Source organism: Anopheles bellator, chromosome 1 (assembly GCF_943735745.2).
Source record: "Anopheles bellator chromosome 1, idAnoBellAS_SP24_06.2, whole genome shotgun sequence".
Taxonomy (NCBI): domain Eukaryota; kingdom Metazoa; phylum Arthropoda; class Insecta; order Diptera; family Culicidae; genus Anopheles; species Anopheles bellator.
This window is the reverse complement of record NC_071285.1, coordinates 54,910,537-54,936,137: the sequence shown is the minus strand read 5'-3', so window position 1 is coordinate 54,936,137 and position 25,601 is coordinate 54,910,537. Positions and strand designations below refer to the sequence as shown.

General features: G+C 53.9%; 2 protein-coding genes across 2 annotated transcripts in view; both read left to right on the top strand.

The window, feature by feature from the left end:
* Positions 1-21,595, top strand: part of LOC131205639 (glucose transporter type 1) — a 56,677-nt gene extending 35,082 nt beyond the window's left edge. Inside the window, exons 13-19 of the mRNA XM_058197825.1 lie at positions 8,254-8,478; positions 8,564-8,703; positions 9,612-9,638; positions 14,046-14,149; positions 18,309-18,389; positions 18,471-18,881; positions 21,480-21,595. Coding sequence (XP_058053808.1) covers positions 8,254-8,478; positions 8,564-8,703; positions 9,612-9,638; positions 14,046-14,149; positions 18,309-18,389; positions 18,471-18,881; positions 21,480-21,595 — 1,104 coding nt within the window. The remainder of the gene's footprint in view (positions 1-8,253; positions 8,479-8,563; positions 8,704-9,611; positions 9,639-14,045; positions 14,150-18,308; positions 18,390-18,470; positions 18,882-21,479) is intronic.
* Positions 21,596-21,656: 61 nt separating this feature from the next.
* Positions 21,657-24,826, top strand: LOC131215896 (serine-rich adhesin for platelets-like). The gene is made up of 3 exons (XM_058210292.1): positions 21,657-21,686; positions 21,983-24,600; positions 24,652-24,826. Exons 1-3 carry the CDS (start codon positions 21,657-21,659, stop codon positions 24,824-24,826), a joined length of 2,823 nt encoding a protein of 940 aa, XP_058066275.1.
* Positions 24,827-25,601: the final 775 nt, after the last annotated feature.

Below are 25,601 nucleotides of genomic sequence, written 5' to 3'. Positions count from 1 at the left end.
GTCCCCGAAGTTGTCCTTCCCGAAGGTTCTCAGGCTCGGGAAAGAAAACGTAGCAAAACCACAACGAAACACTCTCGGCACGCAATGTGGGGCCGACGGGCGTGTGTAATCTGTTTCCTAGAACGTGTTTTTGAAGTACCTTTTCGTCACTCACTTACCCGAGACCTCGGCACCTCGGCGGGCTGTGGGGTCAACCCCGGGAGAGAGGTGACGACGAACGCAAAACTAATCATCATCATGCAAAGCACGGACAAGCCCTCCAAATACACGACGGCTCGCAAGTGTTGGGCCGCCTTTGTCCGCCAACAATCCTGCGACCCGAAGGACCCAATCAGGGAAAACCCACCCAAGACCATTTATTTTGGCCCAGTTCCAACCGGTGCTGTGGTCCAATACTTACGACCGCCACCGAGACCGTGTATATGTGTATCGGACTCACATCGAAATCGGTCCAGCAACAGGAAAAAAGCCGAGCCGATTACGATCCGAAAGCACATTATTGCTTTGTCCTTTGGCGTCAACAGCGGCGGGTTGTCCTCGACGCGGTGGTGGTCGTCGTTGTCATTTCTCCTGGCGCCGACCCCGACCACGGCCTAGAACCCGCGTGTGTGGGGTGGAAAGTAATTTGGATATCGCTCGGCATCCTGCCATGCTAACGACGGACCCCTGGCCCGTGCAATATGGCGACCACCACCGGTCCACTCCCCGTACTCTCCCGTAAACTGCATCCTGATGGGGACCGAAACTTTTCTTTCTCGTACGGCGATGGTCAAACCCCTGGCTCACCCGCTCAGCATTTACCGTATAATGAAGTGGATGTAATTTGGCGTTGTGTTTTTCGCTAGATTTCATTTCACTGTCACCCTTCGCCGAACCCGAACCGGACGCCCGACAGAATTAGTTGCTCCCGGCTTTTTTGGGTGAACGGGAATCGCGGGACGGCCCGGATGTTTGACCGGGAAGTTGGGAAATTTGGATAATTTCTTGTTGTGCCCTTCCCACTAATGGGCCCCCCATTAGTGTGTTAGTGGATCTCGCGGCCTCCGTCGGCCCGGAGCTCTTTCCCGGTTCGGAAAGTTTACTCCGTTGCGTGTCGTCGGAGTGCCTTCGAACGCCGGTTTAATTTCCTAACCTACGGTGCGTAAAGTTCGCATTTGTTGAATGCTCACCCTTGAACTCGTTCCCGAAGCGTGGCGGTGAACACCTCGATTCGGACTCAAGAGGTCACGGAGGGGGGCGGTTTAGCCTTCAACTTTCAGCACGCTCGTGGGGGGTGGCTTTCGGAGTGTGTGCAAAGATTGAGACATTGAATCGTTGGAGCGGCACTGGAACTGGAACCGGAAGCAGTTCGATGGAGCGCGAACCTCAATCATAATTATGTGCCCAGCCCCCGAGAGTACGAATCGCAAAATCGTCGAACTCTAATGGAGATGTATCAGCGGGAAAATAATTTGGATTCCATGATGGGACAACTTCTGCCATCGCCAGGCCGAGGACATTTACGCGTCACGGCCCATTCGATTCTATCGCCGCGCCGTCGTCCTTGCTAAGTGCCCCGGTACTTCAGTACACTCTGCCCGACCGTTGTATTGTTTAGCCACTTGCGTGTTGTTTGTACAACAAGTTCTCTAGCACTTCCGGTCCGGACCGGCCCGGGCAGCATGGTCATGGTGGAACTTTTCTTCATTTTCTGCGATCCCTTTTTCCTGGGGCCCACAATGGCTTTAATGCTCCGTTTGCCACCCTGTTTTTCGCTGCTTACCGCTGCTTAGGGTCGCTTCATTTAGGTAACCCCGAATTGGCCATTTTATCCGCGTCTGCGTGTTTTCGTGTTTTCTTCTCCGTCACGCTGTGCGTGTTGAAGATGCCTTTCGGTTCACACCAAGCCCCCCACGGAAAGGGCCACGTCAACACAACCCGGCCGGCCTTTTTTGGGAGCGGATTCTCGGGGTTGGTTCCGAGCAATCGATTGGAAGACGAGCTGATTGTGAAATGAAAAGTTGCCAACCGATGTGTGCGCCATTATCAATACTCGTTCACGGTCCAATTCGCTCGAAGGATGATGGGACCTTACCACGAGACACGCTCAATCGAGGACACGCAGTACGACTACAGTGTTTAACCTAATTACATTGCTTATCAATGAGCATTACTTTCCCGAACTATGTACACCTTGACAGCACTCGCGCACGAACACGGGATCCACGGGTGGTGGTGGTTCGAACACGGGCGAACATTGTGCCATGTTTCCCCCCGGGACCCCGAAAAAGTTCGATCGCCGATGCGAAGAACTCCCGGAGCCTCCCGGAGGAACCCAAGGAGCGAAGGAGCAACTTTTCCTGTAGTTTGCCCGTAAACTTCGGAGCCCGGCACAGGAATTAGTTCCAGCGCACCACGCCACGCCGCGTACTGTCAACGTAAACAACAAGTTGATGCACATTCAAAGTGCACGGTGGCCGAAAAGTTCGGGATTTCTGAGAAGCAGTCTTGTTGGGGGTCTTCCGGATCTTCGCGGCCCTTGCCAGCATGCCGTCCAGGGGTTTCGGTTTTATTTACTTATTTTTTGCCCCCATTGCGCCACGGCTCCGTGAACGTCTCGGTATCGGTATCGGGACTCATTATAAGCTCCATCATCGCTCGAAGTTTTGCTGAGCGTGAGGGAACCCCGGTACTACAAGCTGTAATTACGCGGACGGGGCCGGGGACCCGGGGGCACACCAGACACACAATTTTCCGAAGTCGAAGAACTTCATCCCGAACGACGGGGCGAAGATGCGGCCCATTGTTCTCCAGTGTGTTTGCCCCGGACAAGTTGGGCCGTGGGCCAGAAATAGGACGCAACAACAAAATGGGCCGACCGCCTGGGTGCAGCGGCGGCGGCAGCGGCGAGAGCGAATTATTATTACCCCATTAAAGCACGAACTCGGTGCAGGGGCCGATTACCGTAATAGAGGGGACCGGGCGAACCGAGGATCCGCTCCAAGAAAGTTGCCACTCCTGGGACTGCGTATCACCCGGCACGGTAGATGATCGAGATTAGTTTCTCCGAGGCGTCCAAGAGAGAGAGAGAGAGAGCTTTAACTTCCCAAAAGGGCAAGAGAAGAAGTTGGTCCTGGTCGTCGGCAGTGCTTGGTCCGCAGCAGCAGGACACGGTGACGACGATGCGGCCCACAAAAGAATTATCCATTTGAACGGCGCACAATGGAATAGTTTGGCGCTCGCTTTCACCACTCGTGTCGCATTCAATTTCGTAACGGATCCGGAGTTTTCCTTCGCCGCCGTCGTCGTCGTTGCATTTTCCAACATGGCCACCGAATTTTCCGATCCCGAATGCCGCAATGTGCAGTGTACATTCTTGTGGGTTCATCACAATCGTTCACCACTTAACAACACGAACTTGTGCGGCCGAAATCCGAAGGAATCCGTAGTTTGCATTGTTGGAATCCGCCCGGAATCCTGAAGTGTGTGGATGGTTTGGGAAAGGACTTTAGTTTCCGGGACACTCTAGGCCACACGAGTCGGCCCGGTTGTTTAGATCATGTTTTGCTTTGTAAATAATTTCACCTATCTATTGTTCCTGTCTCGCGCACTCGTTTTTCTCTATCACTTCGCTTGCTGCACGCCTTGCCACGCATGACCACGTAGCTCAGTACCGAACCGCTCCGCAAATAGCAACAGTTACATTTGCGGTTACGTTGGTGTTTTTGTCTTTTTCTTCTTATGATTCCCAATTTCCCAACCCCTTTCCAGCGCCCCATTTATACTACTAAATATTTGTACATGAAATTATTAGTTAAATAAACGAATCATTCGCGCGTTACGCCACACGCGACCGACCGACGCACCGCCGTGTAAATCGGCGTGAAAATCGCGAAACGTTCCGCAACGAAGGTCGCACCGCGTCGAGCATCTTTCTTTTCGGTTCCCATGTCCTGACCGTGACACCGTGCTCCGTGTGAGTCTTTGCCGTTTGTTTGCCGAGGAGAAGCTTCCTCGTCCGCTCGGTGCGTAAACAAAATACGCCAAAGCACGGGTAAGACGTTGGAGCGTGTGCCCTCCGAAAGTCTTGCCGATTACTGTGCTCCATTCGGAGGTTTTTTCTCCTTTTTTTGGGCGATAAGAGTTTGAAGTGGTTGGCGAAAATATCGCTCAAAAACACCTTTATCTGGTTCTGGAAGCAATAAAATGCTTCCCAAAATGCGCTCCAGTCGCAACGGGTGTAAGCGGCCGCTTCCAATAAAGATGCTTGATCGTGTGCGCGTGAAATCGAAAGCTTGCAAATGGAGGCGCATGGTGTGGGCCATTCGTGGAATTTTCGACACTTACTTCGTACAGTCCTTTGAAGCGACCTGGCAGGAAAGAAACATCTGCTCCCAGGGATGTCGCTAGTTTGAAGAATATTTGTAGTGCTAGTACTGACCTTCTCTGTCTTCCCAGAACCAGCGTGCGCTTCAGTGTAATCTGGCCGGCTACCGGGAATGGTGAAATTGGCAATTTTGCAGTCACACATCACCGCAGATGAACAGGTTCCCATTTCCATTTGCGAGATGGTGCAATACCGTATCGTATCGTTAAATTATTTATGCCAACGTGCCACACACGTTGCTTTCTTCCTCACGGTTTACGATTGTTGCCGACCGGGAACCCTTCACGGAGCCATCTCATAATTTGCTTTATCACTGCGAACAATCTACGGAACCACCCGGGGCAGCAGCACCAGCAGCAGCAGCAGCAGCAGAGCTAATATTTAACCCATGAAACAATTTGCTTCCTCGCCCGAGATGAAGTGTTTCACTCCGTGTAGCGTGTGCTGATCAGTTCAGCATAGATAAATTCCGGGAGCCTGGCGTACGGAAGGATTTGGTTTTAAGCCTGACCTTCCGCCCGACCGACAGAAAAAATGGTATCGCCCGCCCTCCGGCTGAGATGTGCTATATTCGGAATTAAGCCAGCGGTGCCGTATCCGGTGCCGTATGAGAGTGCCACCGACTGGCTGTGTCATACCTTCGGCTGTAAAGCTTCCGGCAATATTTATAAGGGCAATCTTTGGGCCATATTTTGCCTCCCCCGGTTCGCTCTATCTCTATATATTGCTTGAGTTCCTGTCGGGGTCGGTGCGATGCACGAACGATACACCTTCGTGCCGCTTCGGGCCACACGTTATTTTGCAACCCGGGCACGTAACAAACGTGCGTCTGTGCGTCTACCGGAAATGGAAAAACCCCTCTGGCAATACCATTAGTGTCTTGTTTTGACGTACAACCTTTACCTCCTATTTCGGGGGGAAGTCTGGGGTGATAAGACTGAGGCTTTCGTGCACATGTTTTGAACCCGGGATTTGGTTTATGAAGATCCACCACCAATTCGAACCGATCACCAGTCACCCGTCTCCATCTGCAAGCTGTTGACCGACGGGAAGAAACGGGCGTGTCGCGAACTCGAACTCGAAACAGGAATGGTTCGTTCATTTAACCGTCTTGCCCCTGTAGCTTAAGACGAACCAGGAGAATTCTCAATTTTTTAGGCTTTTACCCCCACGTAAACCAAACTAAGAAAAAAAGACAAACGGCCACCCAAATGCCACCACATTAACCGGTGTGCCCCACCGGTGTGCACCGGGGGGTGGTGCACAACATGAACAGAACATGTACTACCACCACCACCACCACCACCACCACCGCCACCATCACCGCTTCCATTCCGATATGCTTGTTACGCGACAAGCTTCCGACAATTTCCACCACGCACCGGCAGCCAGCCTTTCCCACACGCGACCAAGGGCTCGATCGGCGGCAGCCCTTCATTCAGGTACCCCCCTCACTGACACGTAAAACAAACACAGAGACACCAAAACACACCGTGAATTGCGTGTTGTGGCCGCCTTACGAGCATCGGCCAGCCATTTTCATCCTGTTCCGCGCCTCATCCCATTTTTCTTTCTATCCGCACTGGTGAAGGTCCGGGGGTCTTAGTTTCAGGATGCTTTGGGGAATCGAGGGATCGAAAGGTTTAATAATTATTTTGGAGAATTCTTCATCCTTTTTATCTGTTATTATTATTTGTAAGATTTTAACTTGATCCTCACTCGAGCATAATGATCGTCTGTTTCCATCTGACCAGTATCGGGTGCTGATTAAGCGTGGGGCAAAAAAGGGCTTCAAAAATCTTCTTTTTAATTAAATTAAATGCACACGTTTCTCGTATCGTCCGCCGATATTAATACGCGCCGAACGGGGAACCCCGCCACCGAAGGTAGCTGCTTTCGGTCTCATCGCGGGCTGTGATTGCGCCCCATTGATGCCCGGTTGGTCCCGTCCCTCATTGGCCGGGCGCAGACTGATTGGATTGATTTTTGTTGGTTATGCTCCGCTTGTTTCGCGGTGTGTGCGCGCGCGTGTGTGCACGGACCAAATAATTGAGTTTCCGCCCAACAATCGCCACTCGCCGTTGCCACGTTGCACAATCTGATGTAACTTGACACCTCTTTTCGGGAGGGTGCGGTTCGCTCTCGTTCCGGGAACGCGGCGCCGAATGCAACGGTCACGTATTATTGATTTTGGATACCCCCAAATTAACTTCATTATTGACGGGCACTCCCGGAACGCGCTTTCGCGCGTCGGTTACCGAACGTTTGTTGGCGCAATCGGGTGGCCACTTGAGTAAAGCCCGCCGAAAATCCTCAGCCCCACGACGCCAACGGTTCCACGATGGCCCAGTGCACAAAATGGCCACTGATTTGCACTCACAATGGGTGACACAATTGGCGGGCGAGCGAGTTGGAATAAAATATCAAAAAACAACAATTAAGCGCAAATTTAAACGCAGAGCGCACCGATCGGAACGCACAGGGGCTGGCTGAGGCTTCACGGGGTAAATTGGCTGTGATTTTGTAACAATGGTGCGGTGCAATTTACCAATTATCATCACCGTCGCCATCATGTAATTGTTCGCTGTTCGCGATTGGCGAATTCGATCGAGTGCCGTTCCCGGTAACGCCGGTAATTAATATTTAAATCTTGGGCTTTCCGTCTGTGTTCGTATGTTGATTTATTTTTAATTATGTTTCCTTTCTTTGCCACACATCCACAACCACTGCCGATCCTCTGGCGAAGAAAGGCGTACAGGTTGCTCCCCGGAACGGACACGTGCACACACCGACAGACACACGCCGATTCACACTAGGGTACTCTAGATTCCAGGAAGCCGCTCCAGTCCATCCAGTCTCAATCCAGGAACCGCTTTCAAAGTTTTAATTCCATTCCAAGTTCTGTTCTTTTTCCATCGCCCCGCGTTTTTCGCTCCTATCGTTCAGTACCAATAGAGCAACAATTCACCTTCCCTTTCTCTGTCTCTCTCTAACGTTCTGTATCTCTCTCTCTCTCTATAGCTACAGTTCCATTTATGATTGCGCAAACCTCCACAAAACTCAAAGCTCAAACGCGCGCAATCGCACCCACACGGCACGTGATGATCACTCCGTATCGCCTCGCCGCCGTGACGCAACGGTGGTGCCACAGAACTTTCTCGGCACTTTCGACGTGCCACGAGACCACACACCACACCACACATACCCGCACATACACAAGCTGCCAGTGAGCGGCAGTGGCAAAATCAAGTCATGGCTGATGATGAACACTACACGACGCTATGGGTCCATTTCCTTTCGAATGGTCCACTCTCCGTGTTTTCCCCAGGACCCCTGTTACCTCTAGCCCTCTAGTGCAACTGCATCAACAAACACTTATCGAAAGTGCCCTCGGCCAGTTTTTTCGCTGATGAGATGACCATTTGCACCACCAAATTTTTACACATTTTTTATTAATTTTCTTCAAACCCACTTTTTCGGTGCCCATTACTCCAATTTGTTTAGTTTTTTTTACTTATGCGGGTCTCGGGAAGAATTCAGCCACAACCTAGCTAATGTCTGAATTCGGATCCCTCCGTTTCGACGCTCCCAAGTCTTTCTATTGATGGGAACTGCCGGTACGAAGAATCCACACATTTGAGAACACAACACGTTTTGACCACCGTCTGCCTGTCTGCGCTGTGCCTTGAACCTTGAACCGCGAATCGCATGGCCCCCAATTGAAAGTCCCCCTGGAAAAATCTTCCCTCCCCCCCTCACCGTCCTATCGAAACGCCCCGCGAAAGAACTCTGGAATCGGAACTGGAATTGGAAACTGGAAAAGAAGGAAAAGAAAGAAAAGCCTTTAAAATTATGGGAACCGAAAGAGTGTTACACGCATAGTTTAGGAGTTTTTTGGTTATGTGCAGGAAATGATCGACTGGATGTCCTACCTGTCGGTCGTGTCGACGCTGGCCTTCGTCGTGTTCTTCGCCGTCGGACCGGGCTCGATACCGTGGATGATAACTGCCGAACTGTTCTCCCAGGGGCCGCGGCCGAGCGCGATGGCGATCGCGGTGCTCGTGAACTGGATGGCGAACTTCGTTGTTGGAATTGGTTTCCCAAGTTTAAAGGTACGTGTTTGTGGGACGGGACCCACAAAGAGGGCACTTCGCTGATGTTTACACCGTTTTATCTCTCTCTATTTCTCCGTTACAGACTGCCTTGGAAAATTATACATTCCTACCGTTTAGTGTATTTTTAGCAATATTTTGGATATTTACATATAAAAAGGTTCCTGAGACCAAAAACAAAACGTTCGAAGAAATTTTAGCTCTGTTTAGGCACGGAAACGGAAGGTAAGACCATTTCATTGTGCATGCCCTCTCTCTCTCTCTCTCTCTCTCGCTCTTCAAGTCTACGGACCGCTTTCTCTCAAACACCACTCCACAAACACATACACACCTAGATACGTAAAAGTGCAGGATAAAGCTAAAGGATCCGGTGGTGCTACCGCGGGGATCGGGGTCCCCGGAGGAGCCGATTTGATAGGAATAAGTAGTGTGGACCGTTACCGCTGAACTCTGAGAGCTCTGAGAGGTTGCTGCAAGCCTTGCCCTGTTACCCTTGGCAAGCTTGCACCAATCTCAACACGAAGAACCGCATCGAATCGCCATTTTGCAGACATTAATTTGTGTGAACGACCGTGCGCCTCCATCGCGAACCGAAACTTTGCACTCGGCACACGGTTCACTCGTTTTCGATTTACTTCCCTACTGGGAACTCAAGATGCTGTGGGGCAAAAACTTTTCGCAAAAGTTTACTGGCGTACGATCGGAGTGGAATGAGTTAGCGCGAATGTGTTCGCGTGCGCCATTGTGAGACGAAATTGATTCTTTTCTCCCTGTTCTGGCCACATCGCCCGAAACCCGATCCCAAACATCGCACATCATCATCCTCATTAAATCGGGGAGTGAAAATTACATCCCAACCATTAATTAGGCATCGTAAGACGTTGAAGTTGATGCACTTCCAGCCCGGGGCAAAGTCAAAACTAATTTCCCGAACGGGAGAAAAACAAACACCCGCGTCCCGTCATCAACGCCGCCGGTGGGAATTCTTTCGTGGGAATTCGGAAAGCCGGCCCATTCTGATGCTGTTAGTAACAATGTTTTCACAATGTTTCTGCACCACCAAAACCCCACCTCATTCGCAAGAAGCAGAAGAATATCAACTACTTTCATTTTCCCGTCCTCTTAATTTATAGAAACCTTCGCGATAGTAGACTCTACGGGTAAGTGCAGTGGGGCGCCGAGTGTGCCTCCGGCAGAATGAGAATTCGTTCGCCCGCTCGCTCGCTCGCTCCTCCCCAAAAACCGTCCCAAACCTGTGCCTCTCTCTCTCTCGCTCTCTAAAAACTAAAACCAGATTCATTCTGAACCATCTGAACCACCTGAAACCATTTCCATGCCATGTTTTTACGGGTATCGTATTGAATCGCGTCATTTTTGGCAAGGGCAATTGTTTTGTTTTGACCGTTACAAGATTCCTTGTTTGTTAGTTTGTTTCGGCACCCGTTCACGATCTTACACGCCTTACTGGTATGATCACTTTTTGCTTAATTTTTGTGCGCTCTGGCTTCGTTTCGTTTTCGGAAGCAGAAGACAAACCCTCCACAAAGCGATGGCACAGCGATTCTGCGATCCCACTTTTATTATTACCTCTTTTATGTCACCCTTTTGTTTCTATCAACCGCAAAGTCGGAAGCTTTCGTTCAGTGCATGTCCAACCTGAGCCTCCCCGCCGGTTAATCGATTGGGTCAACCGAACCGCGATCGCTAGCGCGGTTGAACGCACAGAACCGTAATCCCGTCACGTGCTCAGCGTAATTAAATTCGAATCAGAGGGCAAGACTTTTGCACTTGGTAGCAGCAGCAGCAGTTTATCGAATTTCATGCCCGCTTAAACCGCCGACGGCCGACGGCTTTACATGATTCCGAACCAATAAAGGCCCAGGCCACGGCACGCACACAACTTCACGCGCTCCAGGACTTTCACTTCACACTTCCTCACACGGAAACGGCCGATCCCGATGCCGTTAATTTATTTGCAACCCATTTATTTGGTTGTTGAATTCCCATCGCCTATCACGGCCGATAGACCGAATCAAAGCAAAACAAAAGGCAACAACGAATCCTTGCATCCTTGCACCTCGCACACCCGCACATACATCCGGCATTCACTCGACTGTATGTGTGCGTGCGTAAGCGTGTTTGTGGAAATTGGGGAAAGGAAATGGTTCAGACCCCCCAGAGATCGCGTGGCATGGCGTGTGCAATATTATCAGATTATTTCCCGAAAGCCCGTCGCCGTCGTGGGACAGTAATGGCAGCAATGGCCGCCGCCTCTGGGCTGGCCTGGTGCCCCCGCCGGCCAGCAAACGTGTATGAATTTGTAACAGTTTCGTCATCGTAATTGTGTGCGTGCTTTCACCGACACGACCGCGTGGCGTTTGTGTGGCGCGGATCCGCGGATTTGTACTTAGAGCTTTATGCGCCACCCCCAAAGCCCCCTTTCTGCACACCCACACCCACGGCTTGCTGCCCGCACCCTGGGCCCTTGTTTTGCTAGAATAGCTTTAGCGCTGGCCACCGCCAAGGTTGCGCGAATTTTCTGTAATTTAGCATCGCCACACGCTTCGCTGCAGGCTTCGTGTTTTCGCGCTTTATTTTTGCCTCGCCGGCAACAAATCGGTAGTAATGTGTAATTACATTAAACTCTCCAGAGCTCGGGGTTTGTTTGTAGAGCAACGAGCAGCTGTGTTTGCGCAGAAAAAAAACGGCGGATGAAACGAATGAAAAGCCACCGGGCCGCGCCCAATATTGCTGCTGATGACGGAGTCATTAATTGAAATATTCCGCAATGGGCCCCGCCAGTCAGTTATGAATTATTCATTTTCGTTCGCCTCCCCCCCCCCGCCGGAGGCAGTCCAGAACTTGGAACTGGGTCTGGGGCCTGAGACACAGTGCCGAAGGCGGAAGTACCTTATTTTTACGACTCATCAAACGGCACCGGGAACGGCGCCGTTTCGCTTTCTTCTAAGGATCCATCTTGTATTGGCAGGGACACAGCGACCCCGGGCAGCATATTTTCGGAAATTTGCTTTCGCCGCCGGGGGCGGGACACAGTAATGCGGAGCTTCTGGGCGAGACTTTCGTTGTCGACGGGAAATTTGAAAAGCCCCGACACTGACTTTTGGGGCTCGCCGTCTCTCTCGAGGAGGCTTAACCGGTAAGATCGGGATCAAAGTGGGTCTTTGCATGCTTTGAAGCATAAATTTCGGGTTCCGGGCCACCCGGGCCCGGTTGAATGACCGCCCGGCCCGGGGAAAGCCGGGTGTCCTTGGCTTTCGCGCGACAAAGGACACTGCGCACTGCGCTGTCTGTCGCCCGTCGTGGTGGCGCGTTTGCCGACAAACCTCGTGCCGGAAATCCGGCGTTTCTAATTACTCCGTAAATCAATTAATCATCCTCTTAATGGAGCGAAAAGCCTTTCGGTCGCCCGATAGGTCGCCGTTGCCAGTTGCCGGTTCGGCCGGTCCCGGTGTCCGATTAGCTGTCACGCCACCAAGCGCCCAACAGATAAATAATAATAACATTCACCGACGGACCGGATGACCCGCTGGCCGTCTTTTGGTCCGCGTCGGAAAAAAGGGGACAACGCCCATTATCGATGCCCGTTGTCAATTTGGCTGCCGCCCATTTTGATAATTAAATAAGGATTTCGGCGGGCTGTTTGGACTAACTTGGGTTCCTTGCGCGGATTAGCAATCATTCCATTTCCATTCCGTGGACAATGTAGCACTCGAACCTCTTATTTGCAGCGACGACGAGCCACCGACGGAACGCAACTCGATCCAGTCCGACTCGCTGCAGCTTCACCACCCAGTGGCCAGCACGAACAACGTGGTGGCCCCGTCCGGCAAAGGGGCCGACAAGCAGTAGTTTGTTACGTTTCCTTTCCGATTTTTGTTTCCGCTTTCGTAAGTATCCGGTTTTAGTTTACTTTAGTTACTAGTTTTGTATCGTTTATTGTTTCGTTCGGAATTTTGTTAATAAAGTAAGGTCAGTTTCACGCTCAAGTGGCAAGTGGCGCAAAGGCGCACAATTTTCGCTTTTCGCTCGTGGTTCAAAAATCGATCCCGTAAATGTAAATCCGAATCGCTGCCAGTTGGTCGAGGGGCCCTTATGATTTATTGGCCCAGCCGTAAGTTATGTGGCCCCAAACTTTCGTTATTACCTTTGGTTCCAACCATTTTTTTTTTCTTTAAGTTATGGAGTACGTTTTTTTCCAGATATTTATTTCATTATTGTTCGTTCGATTATTTCCCATCCATTAGCATTGGCCTGGGGGGCCGGGGGCGATGTGGGATTTGCCGAGCGTTGGCGTTCCGCGTTCCAAGGCCGACTGTCGCCTGTCGGCTGGCGTCTGGTGCGCGTAAATGGAAATTCTTTCAAAGTCCTCCGGCCCCAAACTTTGGTCGAACTTTGGTCCGCGTTCGAACGGAAAGGACGAAAGCGAGAGAGAGAGAGGACGTTCAATTTCCGTGTAATTTAGCCGTTTGTTTACCGGCGGCGGAGCGACCGTGCTGCCACCTGGCGGCACGGCACCGATCCGATCCGGGAGTGTGGACCCACAAGCTGAGATGGGTTGATGGCATTATCATTCGTTCCACACAACCGTGGCACCGAGTTTCGGTAGGATAATTTCATAAATAATAGCCCAAGACAGCCCGGGGGGGGGGGAAGGAAAACGTTGGCCAAGACGCCATATTTTACGTCCCACGTGCGCGTGTGTGCCTCTCCTCGATAAAGCCGTTGTTGTTTTGGATCTTGTCCTCCCGGCCCGGCCGTCCCGGGAAAGTTTTCCAATAAGCCCAACAGCGATCCGGGCTGCCCGGGAAAACCGATACGGCACGGCACACACTGGGAGCCTTTCCGCTTTTTGGTTTATTGCTCCAAAACGCCCGGCAAGGTGGCAGCCTCCTCCTTGGGGCTGGCACGTGCAATGGCCACGATAATATTTTGAGTCTCCGTTTTTTTTTTGCTCCCTCTTCCTTGTGTGGGGTCGTTTTTCCCAGGGCCGGGCGATAAAGTCGGCTGGGTGGGAACGTAACGCTCGAGGCTCGGCACAGTACATCTTCGCGGAGAGCAGTGGCTAAAAGATGGCGCCCTTAATTTGCGTTTGAAAGCCAAAAACAATTTGTGGGCCCCTTTTTTCCGGTGGTGGCCACAAACGAGGGTCTACATACTTCACGTTAATCATCCGTAAAATAGGCATCATAGTAAACATCGCACTCTGCTAATACACACGCGGCACAGCAGCACACGCATACCACCACCGGGGCAGGGTTGCTTCGATTTCCGCCAAATCGCCTGGCAGCTTCGCCCCGCATACACAGTAGGCCAGGTTTCGCCGGGCATTTCCCGTGGCTGATCCGTGGCAGGCAAACGTCTCAAGCGGAGTAGAGCAGAAGAAGCAAAACAGAAGAGAAACTTACTAGAGCCGCGCGAGTAACGTACAAGACAAGAAGAAAGGAACGGAAAAAACTGTTAAAAATTCACACTCGTTTCCCACATACGCCTATCGGTAATCTGATAATATTCACTTATTACATAATCGTAGAGTGTGCGAATTTCAGGAGTATGCTAAACTGCGTAAATAATCTGGAGCCGCAGAGTATGAACTCGGGCATCGAGCACGCCGCGCTGATGATCTCCGAGGAAAAGACGCAGCACGACTCACGTAAGCCATCGTTTTTAGTCCTCCTGCCACTGACGCCCGACGACGCGGGAACGAGCGCAAGGAGCGGAAGGGCACGAGAGTGAGCCAGAGAGGGGCGATAAATGATTGGGACCGGAAATGCTGGCCATTGGCACGCGAACATCGTTCCTATCACACCGCGCGCTCCTCTTCATCGTCTCCTTCCGGTCTCTCTCGTGCTCTCTCTCTCTCTCTCTCGGTCGGGCGTCTTTCACTTGCTCCTTCTCTCTCCCACTCCAGCACGTCTGTCTCTCTCTCTCTCTCTTTCTGTGTTTCTATCGACCTTTTGCCAAGCTTTTTCCACCATACTTTTCAGTTTGTGTGCTTCTTTTTCCCTCTTTTTGTCCCATTTTTCCTCTCTCTTTTGCCAATTTTCTATTTGCAAGTTCGCTTTCCAAGTTTCTCTCTCTCTTTCTCTCCCTCGATGTGTAATATTTCTCACCCATTTCACTGTTTTCTTTGTGTCGCTTTCCTTTTTATCGATTGTGTGGCTCTGTGTGCTTTTTTGATTTGTGGTTAGCACATTCCGGTCACCGCTTTCGAAGGTACACCTTATTACACGCTTCACTTGCACACATCATCGTCGCGCTGACGTCGTCGGTAGCTGTCACCTCCAGGTCCCGTCGGTCCGAATGGCCACGGACCCGGTCGTTTTGTGGTTTGCTTTTCCGCTTCCGTGGCTTTATGTTCGAGGCTTCAGCTCTTGAAACCTCGATTCCCGAGGTCCCCGGGCGAACAACAACTTGTCGATTGCGCACAGCTCAACCTATTATTCCCTATTATTACGAAATAATTTCGAAGGATCCTTTTAGCACATTTTATGCAGCAAATCAAAAAAAAAGTGCTCCGAACGTGGGCTTTCCAAATGCCGCGCTGTTACTAGTTTAGTAACATCAACTTTGTATAAGGAACGCAGGTCCACCTTTAAGCACATAACCCAGCTACACCGAAACCCTCTCTGCTGCCACTCACATCAAACGTTGCTTTTATAGCCGCACGCCGCTACTAACTTGTGAAAGCAAGTGTCAGACCCTCGTTGGGGTGCCTCGGTCCCGTTCGGTCTTCTTGCGGAAAACTTAAGAACAATCGTCCCGGCGCAGGCATGGAAGGCCCACACAAAACACTCGCCCTGGTGCGTGTGCGTGTTTAAATATTTGTAGCATTAACGGGGTTGCGCACACGCCACCCGGTTCGCTGGCCGGAACGGAACGAACACGTTGTTTGCGCTGTGGTTCGAAGGAACCGCCCGTTTTTTTCCGTGCGCCCACTGCACCGGAAAGTTTTCCAGCAACATTCAACCAGTGTACCACACACACACACACACAGACACACGGGGGAGGGCCACCTCCTCTAATGGGGGCTGAGTTCCAACGCGCAAAGGACCTCTGCCTCGGTGGCGCCAGCAGCTTTTCCCAACGCTCCGCTTTCCGTATTGTAAATACAACGTGTTAAATCGTGTACTTAAACCTACACACCGCCACCCACCAGCGGCCGCGCCCACCACCCCCACCCGCACACCTGGCACTTATCTTTGCGCCGTGCGCCGCAACGTTTGTCGCAAGACCCGAAGACGAAAAACATGACTTTCATGTTCGTAAGTGGAAGATTTAAATCAACACTCTCCAGCGACAACCGTCACTCCGGCCACGACACATCCCTTGGCGCGCCCAGCACACACACCCACACAGAGCCAGGACGACCCCCTTTGGGGGGTGGGGGGTGGGCGGGCGTTCTCACTCTTTGCGCGTGATCCTCATTATGGGGCCGCAAGCGCCGGAAAGCGCAAACATCGCGAGCAAGAAAGAGACCCCGAGGGGACGAGAGTGCGGGCGGTGAAAAATGGGACCGAAAAAGCTTCGAGCGCGCGGTCCCGCTGAATCCTTTTGCCCCGTCCCCCTCGACACCTGGCCGTTCCCGGGCCGCAGGTTGTCATTTACAGGCGCAACATTTTCATCATTTATCATCCCACACACCCCGGTTGGCGGCGGCATCATCTTTGATGCTCCGGAGATTGTGTCGCACCCCCAGAGAAGGGCCCGGCCGACCGGCCACAACCGCCGGGGGCCGGGGCATTAAATCACGCCGCCAGCAATATTTCCCACTCGCGCGGGGTGTCGCCGGCACCACCACCGTCAGCATCCGGATGTCTCTATATCGGGTGCGCTTTCTGGCTGGCTGGCTGGCTGGATGGTGCCCTTCTTTCGCTTCGCAGGCTGCCCCGCCACGTCCTTGGCTGTGGCAGGTTCTTTTTTGGCCTCTCGTTGGCAATTCACAAAAAGTCGCTCACACAACTCAATCAACATAACGCAGAGGGAAGAACAGCATGGCGTAAAAACGAAACTGCGAGCGAGATGTTTTTGTTTGGCAGGTGTTTCTGGGGGCCCTCGGGCCTGCGAACGAACGGCCGACCTTGCCACCGACACATCCCAGAAAGGGATAAGTGCCAATTGGGCTGAATTTCGCATCGCACTTGTCATTATTATTGCCGCTGGCTTGGCTTTACGTTGGCTTCGTTCGTTATTATAACTAACTTCATCTTCCATTATACTAAATTACGTTGTCTCTTTCAATCTCGTTCCCTGCATGTGTCGTTGTTTAGTGTGTGATTTTGTAGATCGTAGCACTTTGATTCGATTCATATTTTAAAACCGGATCCTTTCACAAGCCGAGCCTTTCAAGGTCAACAAGGTCTATGAAGTTGATTCTCCTGCAAACGGCCCCGAGAACAGGAGTATCGGTCGTGAGAATCGGTGTAGTCGAAATGCCTAATAAGAAAGAGCAGCGGGGTCAAGGTCTATAAAGAAAGCAGTAGAGTTATTGAACAAAGAAGATGATTTTATCAAAAATTAAAAGGATTCAACATCAATTCAAATAACAAACAAAAGCAGCGACACCTAAAACGAGACAATTGATGAGCCTGTGCACTCGTGGAAGACGATTTTACCATGTCTTTTCAATAATCTATCAAACTCTGAATATTTCATAGCCATTACAAAGCGGCCCGGTGAAATTCGGTTTGTGTTCGGTTTTCTGTTTCTAACGCCAAGTCTACTAGATTGATTAGCATTAGTTAGTAGCGAACGTGCTCCATCGTCAAAATTAACTGTGGTCTGCGAACCTGCTACAGTGTCAAAATATAGCTGCGAAAATCACACTAAAGAACACAAACAAGTCACAACCTTTGTTTATACGTAAGATGTTTATACCCGTTAGCAGAGCGTAACGCCGTTAGCGTAGTAACATAACGTAACGTAACATTTGTTTATTTCCATTGTCATAGTAGTTTAGTGAAGCGTTTATTCGACGGATCGATTAAATGAGTTCAATAGTTTTAAGCAAATAATGTAAATAGACACAAAGTTGTACAAAACATCGCTAAAACTCCCGAAACGGTACAACAAACGTAGTTTAAACCGTAGAAAAAACACACCAACCACATGGGACACTAGAAATGGCAATGCTGGCCCATATAACGTGTACCAAGAGCCTCTCGCTAATGCTTCACCACCATCTTAAAAGCTCTATCTAGGTCTCCTTTGCTCTCTCTCTCTCTCTCTCTCTTCCTGACACTCGATCACCTACCGTCACGCTCCGTTCGCTAATCCGTGCAAGCTCAGTTCTGCACCGGTACGGACGATAATCCACGGGACACACCCAGGACACGCAAACACACACGTATACACACTAGTCACTAGAGTTTTGCCTAGAGAGCGCTGAGTCAGCACCTTGAGCTCGGCAGAGCCAAATGGTGCACGGGCACTCAGCTTGTTCCACGCAGTCCGCTTCCGCTTCCACCGAGCCAGGCGCTCGCCGGCCCCCCCGACAGACGGCCCCACATCGGCCGGCGGCCAGTGCAGCTCGAGGAGGCGCGTTCTGGCCGGCTTCTGGCTCTTCCGTAGTGTTTGGCGCAAAGCCTTAATCACACCACACCGTAGTAGTGCCGCCCAGATACACGGCGGCACGGTACGTCACGTCACGGGTCACGGTACGACCTTCACCCGCTCTCGCTCACTGTCACCCTCTCACCCAACTACCACCCCCCACAAGCACTAGAGGGGTCCACCATCGCGTTGCGTTGTTTCACCTGAACTCGTCTCGTTCGTGCCCTCGTGTCGATCATGCTGCTGGCTGGGGTCCTTAGTGTTTGGGTCCGCGACACTCGACGGTGAGATGGGCCCGTACCCGCTGAGCGATCGTGGAACCATCGGGTTCGGATCGGCGACGCTGGACGGCGAGATGGGCCCGTATCCGCTCGACGGCGAGATGGGCCCATATCCGCTCGACGGCGAGATGGGCCCATATCCGCTCGACGGCGAGATGGGTCCTTACCCGCTCAGTGACCACAGCAACTTGCTCGGCCCGTCATCCAAGTATGGTGTCGGGCTGGGAGGCTACGGGGCACAGGCGAACTACGGTACGACGACGATGATGGCGGGAACGACCGTCGCCATCAGCACCAACTGTTCGCCGATGCCGATGCGGCGGGCACGCATCAGCGGCGGCGGCGGCAGATCCTCCGGAGCGCACCACGGCAGCACCACCAGTAACAATGCCAGTTATGGCTATTCCGGCCACCCGCCAGCTCCTGCGCCCTGCCACAGGCACGCCGGTGGTGGTGGTGGTGGCGGAACTGCTGGTGGCACTGGCAGCGGCGGCATTCCGGTACGGGACAGCTTTCGACGTCACTCGGCCCACGGAAGGATCGTTTCCACAGGTACAGCACACTCGAATCCCGTGACCCGTTTTTTGAGTAGCGTTCGATTCGTGGCCCCCCCCGCCTCGGTTCGCGCGGGGCGGATGGTACTGTGGCCTTGAAGAGAAGTCCCCCCCAACATACCTGTCAATGTGTTCCACATTACCTGTCACTGAGCGATCGCCTACTTAGAGCCTACTGTTTTGCATTCGAAACGAACTCTTCTCGGGAGCCCACCCCAAAGCTCGACGCTTCCTCTCTCTCTCTCGCTCTCTTTCTAACGCTCTCTCTCTCTCTCTCTTCTATTCCGTTTCCTGGCAGGTCCCTAAAATGTGGCGCCCTCTTTCGGCCGTTTTCCGCCTTCACTCAGGGCTTCTTCTCTAGTAGCTTCCTTCGTTGCTTTCCTCGTCGGGCTCGCGAATCCTGGCGTCGACTTTCTCAAACCGCAGACACCAGGTACTGTTTGAGTTACGCTATTTGACCCCTACGCTTTCAACACGGGCCCCTCGGAGGCTACCACAGTACCATCCGCCGTGTGACCGCGCGTGTTCGTGTGTGTGTGTGCGTCTTGTTATTAAATATTCAATGTTTTAGCGCGACGCGCGCTCGGAACCGGACAAGGATCACGTCCACGCGAGAGAGCCGCGCGGACCACGAAAAGAACCAAGTAACGTTCTCGATCGATCCACGGTCTTTATGCGTGTCGTGTCCTGTTTGGAAGGGCCCTGTGGCAAGGGAACCAGTTTCGCTTTCCTCCCAACAACTCTCTATGGCCGTTGCCGACGGAGCTCCCCGGCTAGCCGAGCTGCAGCTCGAGCGAACAGATAACAATCACACGCACACCTACAGAAACAGAGACCACACACTCAACCACAAACACCCACAGGCAGCGGATATCGGAGCGGATCTTAATGGTGCGATCTTAATTAGAGAGAGAGAGAGTGCCGGGGCCCATTTGGTGCCGGGGCCACAAAAATTAAGCGAACGCAACAACCTGTACGCGCCATCAACACGAGGGCGCCCCAATCGGTGTCCCGATAAATGGGGGACGATAAAAAGTAATCCCAACGCTTTGGCCAAGGCCGGGCCACGTCAGCGACTGTCACGGTCGGCCCCCTGATCGATTCGCCGCTGTAGTCGCCTTAGACGGTACTTAGACCCTGGTCCACGGCCACGGTAACGAAGATAAAAATGCAAATCGTCGCCATCGTTTCCCGGCGGCCTTAGCGACACATTAGAGCCTAACGCGGGGGTCAAATTGAAGGCGCGCAACAGGCCAACGACGACTGGCGCCCACGAAGTGGATTGATTTTTAGGGGATTTAAATTTAAAAACCCAACATCATCGTGTGGGGGGGGGGCCGTGTAGGCTAATCGTCCTGCCACGTTCGTTCCGATATCGATGCATAAAGCACGCTGCTTGGGTGCTTGTGCCAAATTTATGTGCAATTTATTCATGCATTTACATTATCCCAGTCCCGGGTGCCCAGGCCCAGGCGTAAGATGTGGCGAGCATAATTTTGGTCCGAGCCCCCCGGGAGGGCTAAAGGACGGGGACCCGCAGGGGAGGAACCCCCGGTAATATTTCATCCATAAAAAATTGGCGCCGCTCGCGGCGTTCGTTGGCTCGGAAAAATGAATGATGGCGACTGATGGCGGGCGAACAGGCGAATGATAAAATTTAATCCTCCTCCTGCTGCAGCAACCGTGGACCGAAAGTGGGCCACGGTGCCCGGGCTACATAAATTTTAATGAGTAGTAAAGTTCCGACACCGACGTAGATAAGGGACCGCCCCGCACCACGCAGGGATCAGGCAGGGAAAACTCAATTTTTGGTCGCTCGACGAGCCCAATTGAAAATTCATGCGACGACCAACGGCACGGAGATAAATGCTGGCAGATGAAGATGAATAAAGTTAGCAAACACAAGGGACAGGGTGTTGAAAGAGCTGAAGGAAGAAGCTCGAGCAGGAGAAGGCAACAGGCAAAACTAGGTGAACGTGTCTAGCCGATCCGAACACGGCTTGGTGCGGGTGAAGTGACTTCGTTCCCCACCGAACAATCGAACGACACAACAACACAACAACGCAACACACTGGTAAACTCATACCCTCGAACAATACACCCTCGAAGGAGGGTGGCCATTGCCTGAACTCATTCTCTGCATGACCGTATCGTAGTGTTGTTGTTGATCAGCGCAGCCGATCAACGGGATCGTATTCGTAATGTCCAGCTCACCTTTCCAGGATCCGAACGGTCCAGCGTTTCCTTTTGCATGCGGAATTCTTAGTGCTGCTCGCTGTAGAGCGCTTTCGGAATGCCTTTTCTTCGATTTAGTTCCTTTTTCTATAGATCAGTTCAGATGCCATTTCGTTTTTAGCTGAGACCCGAACCCGATCGACGTCACCGTAGCCCATCCTCATGGAATGTCTCTCTCTCTGTTTTTCCCCCCTTCTTCCGAATCCGTTCCGCTTGTATCGCCTTAGTAGTACTGGCCGGTGTAGCCGGACCCGATCCCCCCCTCGTACATTCCCCCGCCGTACCCGTTCGATTAATGTTTTCTCTCTGTTACCGCTTTCCGACGGGACGGCGCGCCATCGGCCCCTCTCTCTCGCTGCAGCCGCATCCGAGCGTTGTTCCGAAGGCGCAAGAGGTACTCAAAATCGAACTGCCACCTGTGCGCCCCATCACCGTCATCAGCAGCAAGTACCTGTCTGCCAGAACACAGGGCCTTGACTGGCGAGCACCGCCTTGACTCCTAGTGCGTTCGACCCGGGCACGGCCCCGAGCGAGGGCGATGGTGGTAGCAGCAGCGGCGGCGTCGCTGGTCCTTGTGACCACCGGTGCGGGCTCGGGAGCACGGTCAGCCTGCACACGGCCGGCCGGCGGCCACGCGGCCGTTCCGACGCGCTGAGCCGTAGCCGCATCAGCCTGCGCAGCGAAACCACCGGCAGCAGTGGTGCGGCCTCGAGTGGTGGTCACCATCATCACCACCACCACCACCACCACCATCACCACCAGCAGCAGCAGCAGCAGCGACAGCACGCCCTGCACCCCCCGTCACGGGGCCACCGGCGGCACTCGTCGCAGCAGTCGCTGTCGCACTGCCCACACCATCGCCAGCACGGGGACGAAGAACGCGAGGAGCGAGAGCGGTGCCAACGCGAGGAGGACGAGACGGCCGGCGAGGAGGACGAGACGGCCGGCGAAGAGGAGGAGGAGGAGGAGGAGGTGGCCGGCACGACGGCCACCTGTACCGAGGACGAGCGGCACGCGGCCGGCTCGGTGTCGACGATGTACGCCGAGAACTGTCACTGCAGCCGGGGCAATCTGACGACCACCGACGACGACGACGAGATCCAGCAGTACTTTATAGTGGACCACACCCAGCAGCAGCACCACGTGCCAGCGGCCGCAGCACCACAGCGCAGCGTCTCACGGCGCCCCTCGGTCTCGAGCGGTGCGTCCCGTCGCAGCACGCCCCGATCGCGGCGTGGCACGATGACCCCGATGAGCTGCTGTTCGCACCACTCGCAGCCACCCGGAGTGGCCCCCGTCGCTAGCTACCCGCACCACAACCACCACCCGCAGCGCTTTACGGATCCGGAGTCTCCGGCCGCGGTGAGCCGGCGGACCGACAGTGGGTCGAATGCGACCATCTCGAACTTTAACATCAACCCGGCGCGGTTCCAGTGTAGCTACTACACGGCGGACGAGAGCGAGAACTCGTACTGTTCGATCAGCGGCGAGAACATCCGGCAGATCCAGGCGCAAACGGCCATCCAGCATCGGCTCGATCGGGAGGAGCAGAAGCAGCGGCTGGTGCCGCTCCCGCTGCAGCCACCAGATCAACCGACGGCGGCGCTCGTCACGGACACCGACAGCCAGCAGGATGTGGCCAGCCTGAACGAGTCGATCCTCTCGACGGGCGTCGAGTCGACGTCGAGTGATCAGCGAGGTCCGGCCGACGGGGGATCGACGACGACTACGACCAGCACGACGACCACGTCGACCACGCAGCGCCAACTGCTCCACCAGGTTGGCCCTGGGGCCGGTGGGGGGAGTGGAGGCCGCGGCACACCGAAGAGTGCCGGCAGCCAGCTCGTCCTGACACCGTCCAAGATCACGATCGAGAACATTGGCCAGCTGTCGGAGCTGGGCCGGACGGAGAGCTACGAGTTCGACGACCTGGACATCAACATCCCGGAGATCTTCCAGTCACCGTCCAAGATCAAGTGGAGCTTCCTGGCGCACCTGGACGAGTCGAAGTCGAACAAGTCGCGCATCAGCTCCGTCTCGAGCCTGGTGGACGCGGCCAGCAGTGGCCGGGGACGGAGCGGAACCGAGTCGGGTGGGGCCGATGTTAGCGAGACGGCGAGCGACAACGAGTACAGCCCGAACCGGATCCGGCGCCGCCGACCGGAGCCACTGCCGAGCGAGGCGGTGGGCGGTGGTCCGAGCAGTGCCCAGCAGCCAGGAGTCGGGATTCAGGCGTCGTCATCGAGCTGCAAGATCGAGGAGCTCCTCAAGAAGTCATCCCCGTCGGCATCGTCCGACTTCAAGACGGTGTCGATCTGGCGGGCAGAGAACGGTGACGAAGGGAACGCGATCATCTTCCATCACGAGAGCGAGATCGTCGAGAATTGCTGCACGAACCATTTTTTAGACCACAGTAACTACGACGTGTGCCGGGTGGACAATTGCGATTATCTGATCCGGAGCAGCGACACGGACACCGGTTCGAAACGGGCGTCCTGTGGGACGCTCTGCAAGAGCGAAGAGCGCCTCAACAACGCGATCGCTCCGTCGGCCTCGCTGGCCAAGCAGCTGGAGCTGAAGCAGCGGAACGTGTTCACCACGACCGGGCCGATGAGTGCGGGGGCTGCAACCACACCGACGCTGGCCGCGGCGGGGGTCACCGCTCCGACGGCCACGACGGTGTACAGCATCATCTCGCCCGATCTGAAGCGCTTCGAGAAGCAGACGAACCTGAACCGCCACTCGGTCAACCTGAGCCAGAACCTCCCCGCTTCGCCGACGTCGTCCTCGTCCACGTCGTCCATCTTTGCCGGTAACTACGCCGGCTCGTCGTCGGTGTATCGGAACATCAATCACCATCAGGAGGCGACCTCGGCGGATTACGACAAGCTCCTCAATACCACCAGCGCGGGAACGCTGTCACGTGGCGCAGGATCCTCGTCCCGGTCGCGGATTAACACGGCTCCGGGCAGCACCGGTTCCCGGTCGGCCACCTCAACCCTCCGGCGACTCACGACACCGGCCGGATCATCGACGACATTCAACAATCAAACGACAGCGGGACCGCATTCCAACAACTACTACGACGACGGGACCCGTACACTGTCGACCGCTTCACTCCGGGGGCCACCACCACCGCCACCACCACTGCACGATACGGTGGTCGTTACGGGCGCTCCGGAACCTGGCGATCCGGCGGTGCCACCGTTCAGCATCTCGGCCGGGGCGGAAACGGCGGCCGCGGCCGCCGCCAGCCAGTTCTACAACAAATCCTACCACTACAACCTGACCGCCCAGAACCAGCTCTACTTTCAGGCCTTCTCGAACGCGGTCCGCGAGCAGGAGCAGCAGAACTGCGAGTTCCACCAGCAGCAACCGCAGACACCGTCGCCGCAGCCGCAGCCCAGCTGCCCGCAGTGCTACGAGTACTACGGCTGCCAGGCGCAGTACTACGCGAACGCGACCAACGAAGCGGACAGCGAGTTCGCCGAGGCCAATGCCGCCGCCGCCGATGGCAGCGGTGGTGGTGGCAGTGCCGGCCCCGGCGGTGGCGTGATGCGACGGCGGGGCGGCTGGCGACGGAACGTGGGCACCACGCTGCGCATCAACGGGCTGGTGCGGGTCGTCCGGACGAGGGCCCGCAAGTGCGCGGACTACATCCGCCAGAAGGAGCACCAGAGCAACAACCGGTTCCGGCGGCGCAAGTAGGACGACGTGACGACGCACAACAGACGGGGCTAGTTGCCGGTTTAGGATATAAGATGGGGCGCTAGGTTAAGGGGCCCCTAGCGGGGGGGCCCAACACACTAGGGGGTAAGCGAAGCGCTAGGAACGCCTTGGGTTTCTGTACCGTTCCGTTACAACGTTTCCGTTATTCAGTATACACACTGAGTAGCTTTGTCTATGCACAAATTAGACACTAGTAGTAAGCTCCGTTGCGGTCCGTCGGGTCGGGTCGAAATACGCGACGCGACGAAACGCGCCTATGCCACGAAGGAATTCTATGCCATTGCGGGGACGGCGCATTAAGTAAGAAATTTGATCTTAAAATCTCTAGACACACGCCGCGGGCCTCGCCATAGCGCTTGTTGTACTGTTAAGGACCTTGCCAATCCGAGGCCAGGTTGGGGCCGCCCCATACAGCCAGATTTGTTATACGGACGACGGCGGTGGCCGAACTAGCAACTAAGGCACTAGGCACTGTACATTGATAAAGATTTTACCTTCAACCTACTCCGGAACCGTCGCTGGGCCGTTTCTAAAGGGAACTTTGACTGAATTAGTTGTTTGGTACGTTGCGTTTGTAAACCCACTTTCCCTACCACTTACCGTCACGCCGTCTAGTTAAATGCAAATGGAATTGCACGTGGTGAAGCGGAACCAGTGTACAGTGTATTGGCGAACTGCGTTACGCCCGGTTATCGATATCGTTTCAACTCCCGTTTCCGTTGCCCCGATTCTGCCGATGCTGTATTTGTGGACA

Excerpts from the sequence above, each read along its gene's own strand:
- LOC131215896 (XM_058210292.1), top strand. The coding sequence starts at position 21,657 with ATGGTGGTAGCAGCAGCGGCGGCGTCGCTG. Across the intron at positions 21,687-21,982 it reads CAGCAGCGGCGGCGTCGCTG|CACGGGGACGAAGAACGCGA; the intron begins GTCCTTGTGACC and ends CACCATCGCCAG. Across the intron at positions 24,601-24,651 it reads ACCAACGAAGCGGACAGCGA|TGCCGGCCCCGGCGGTGGCG; the intron begins GTTCGCCGAGGC and ends TGGTGGTGGCAG.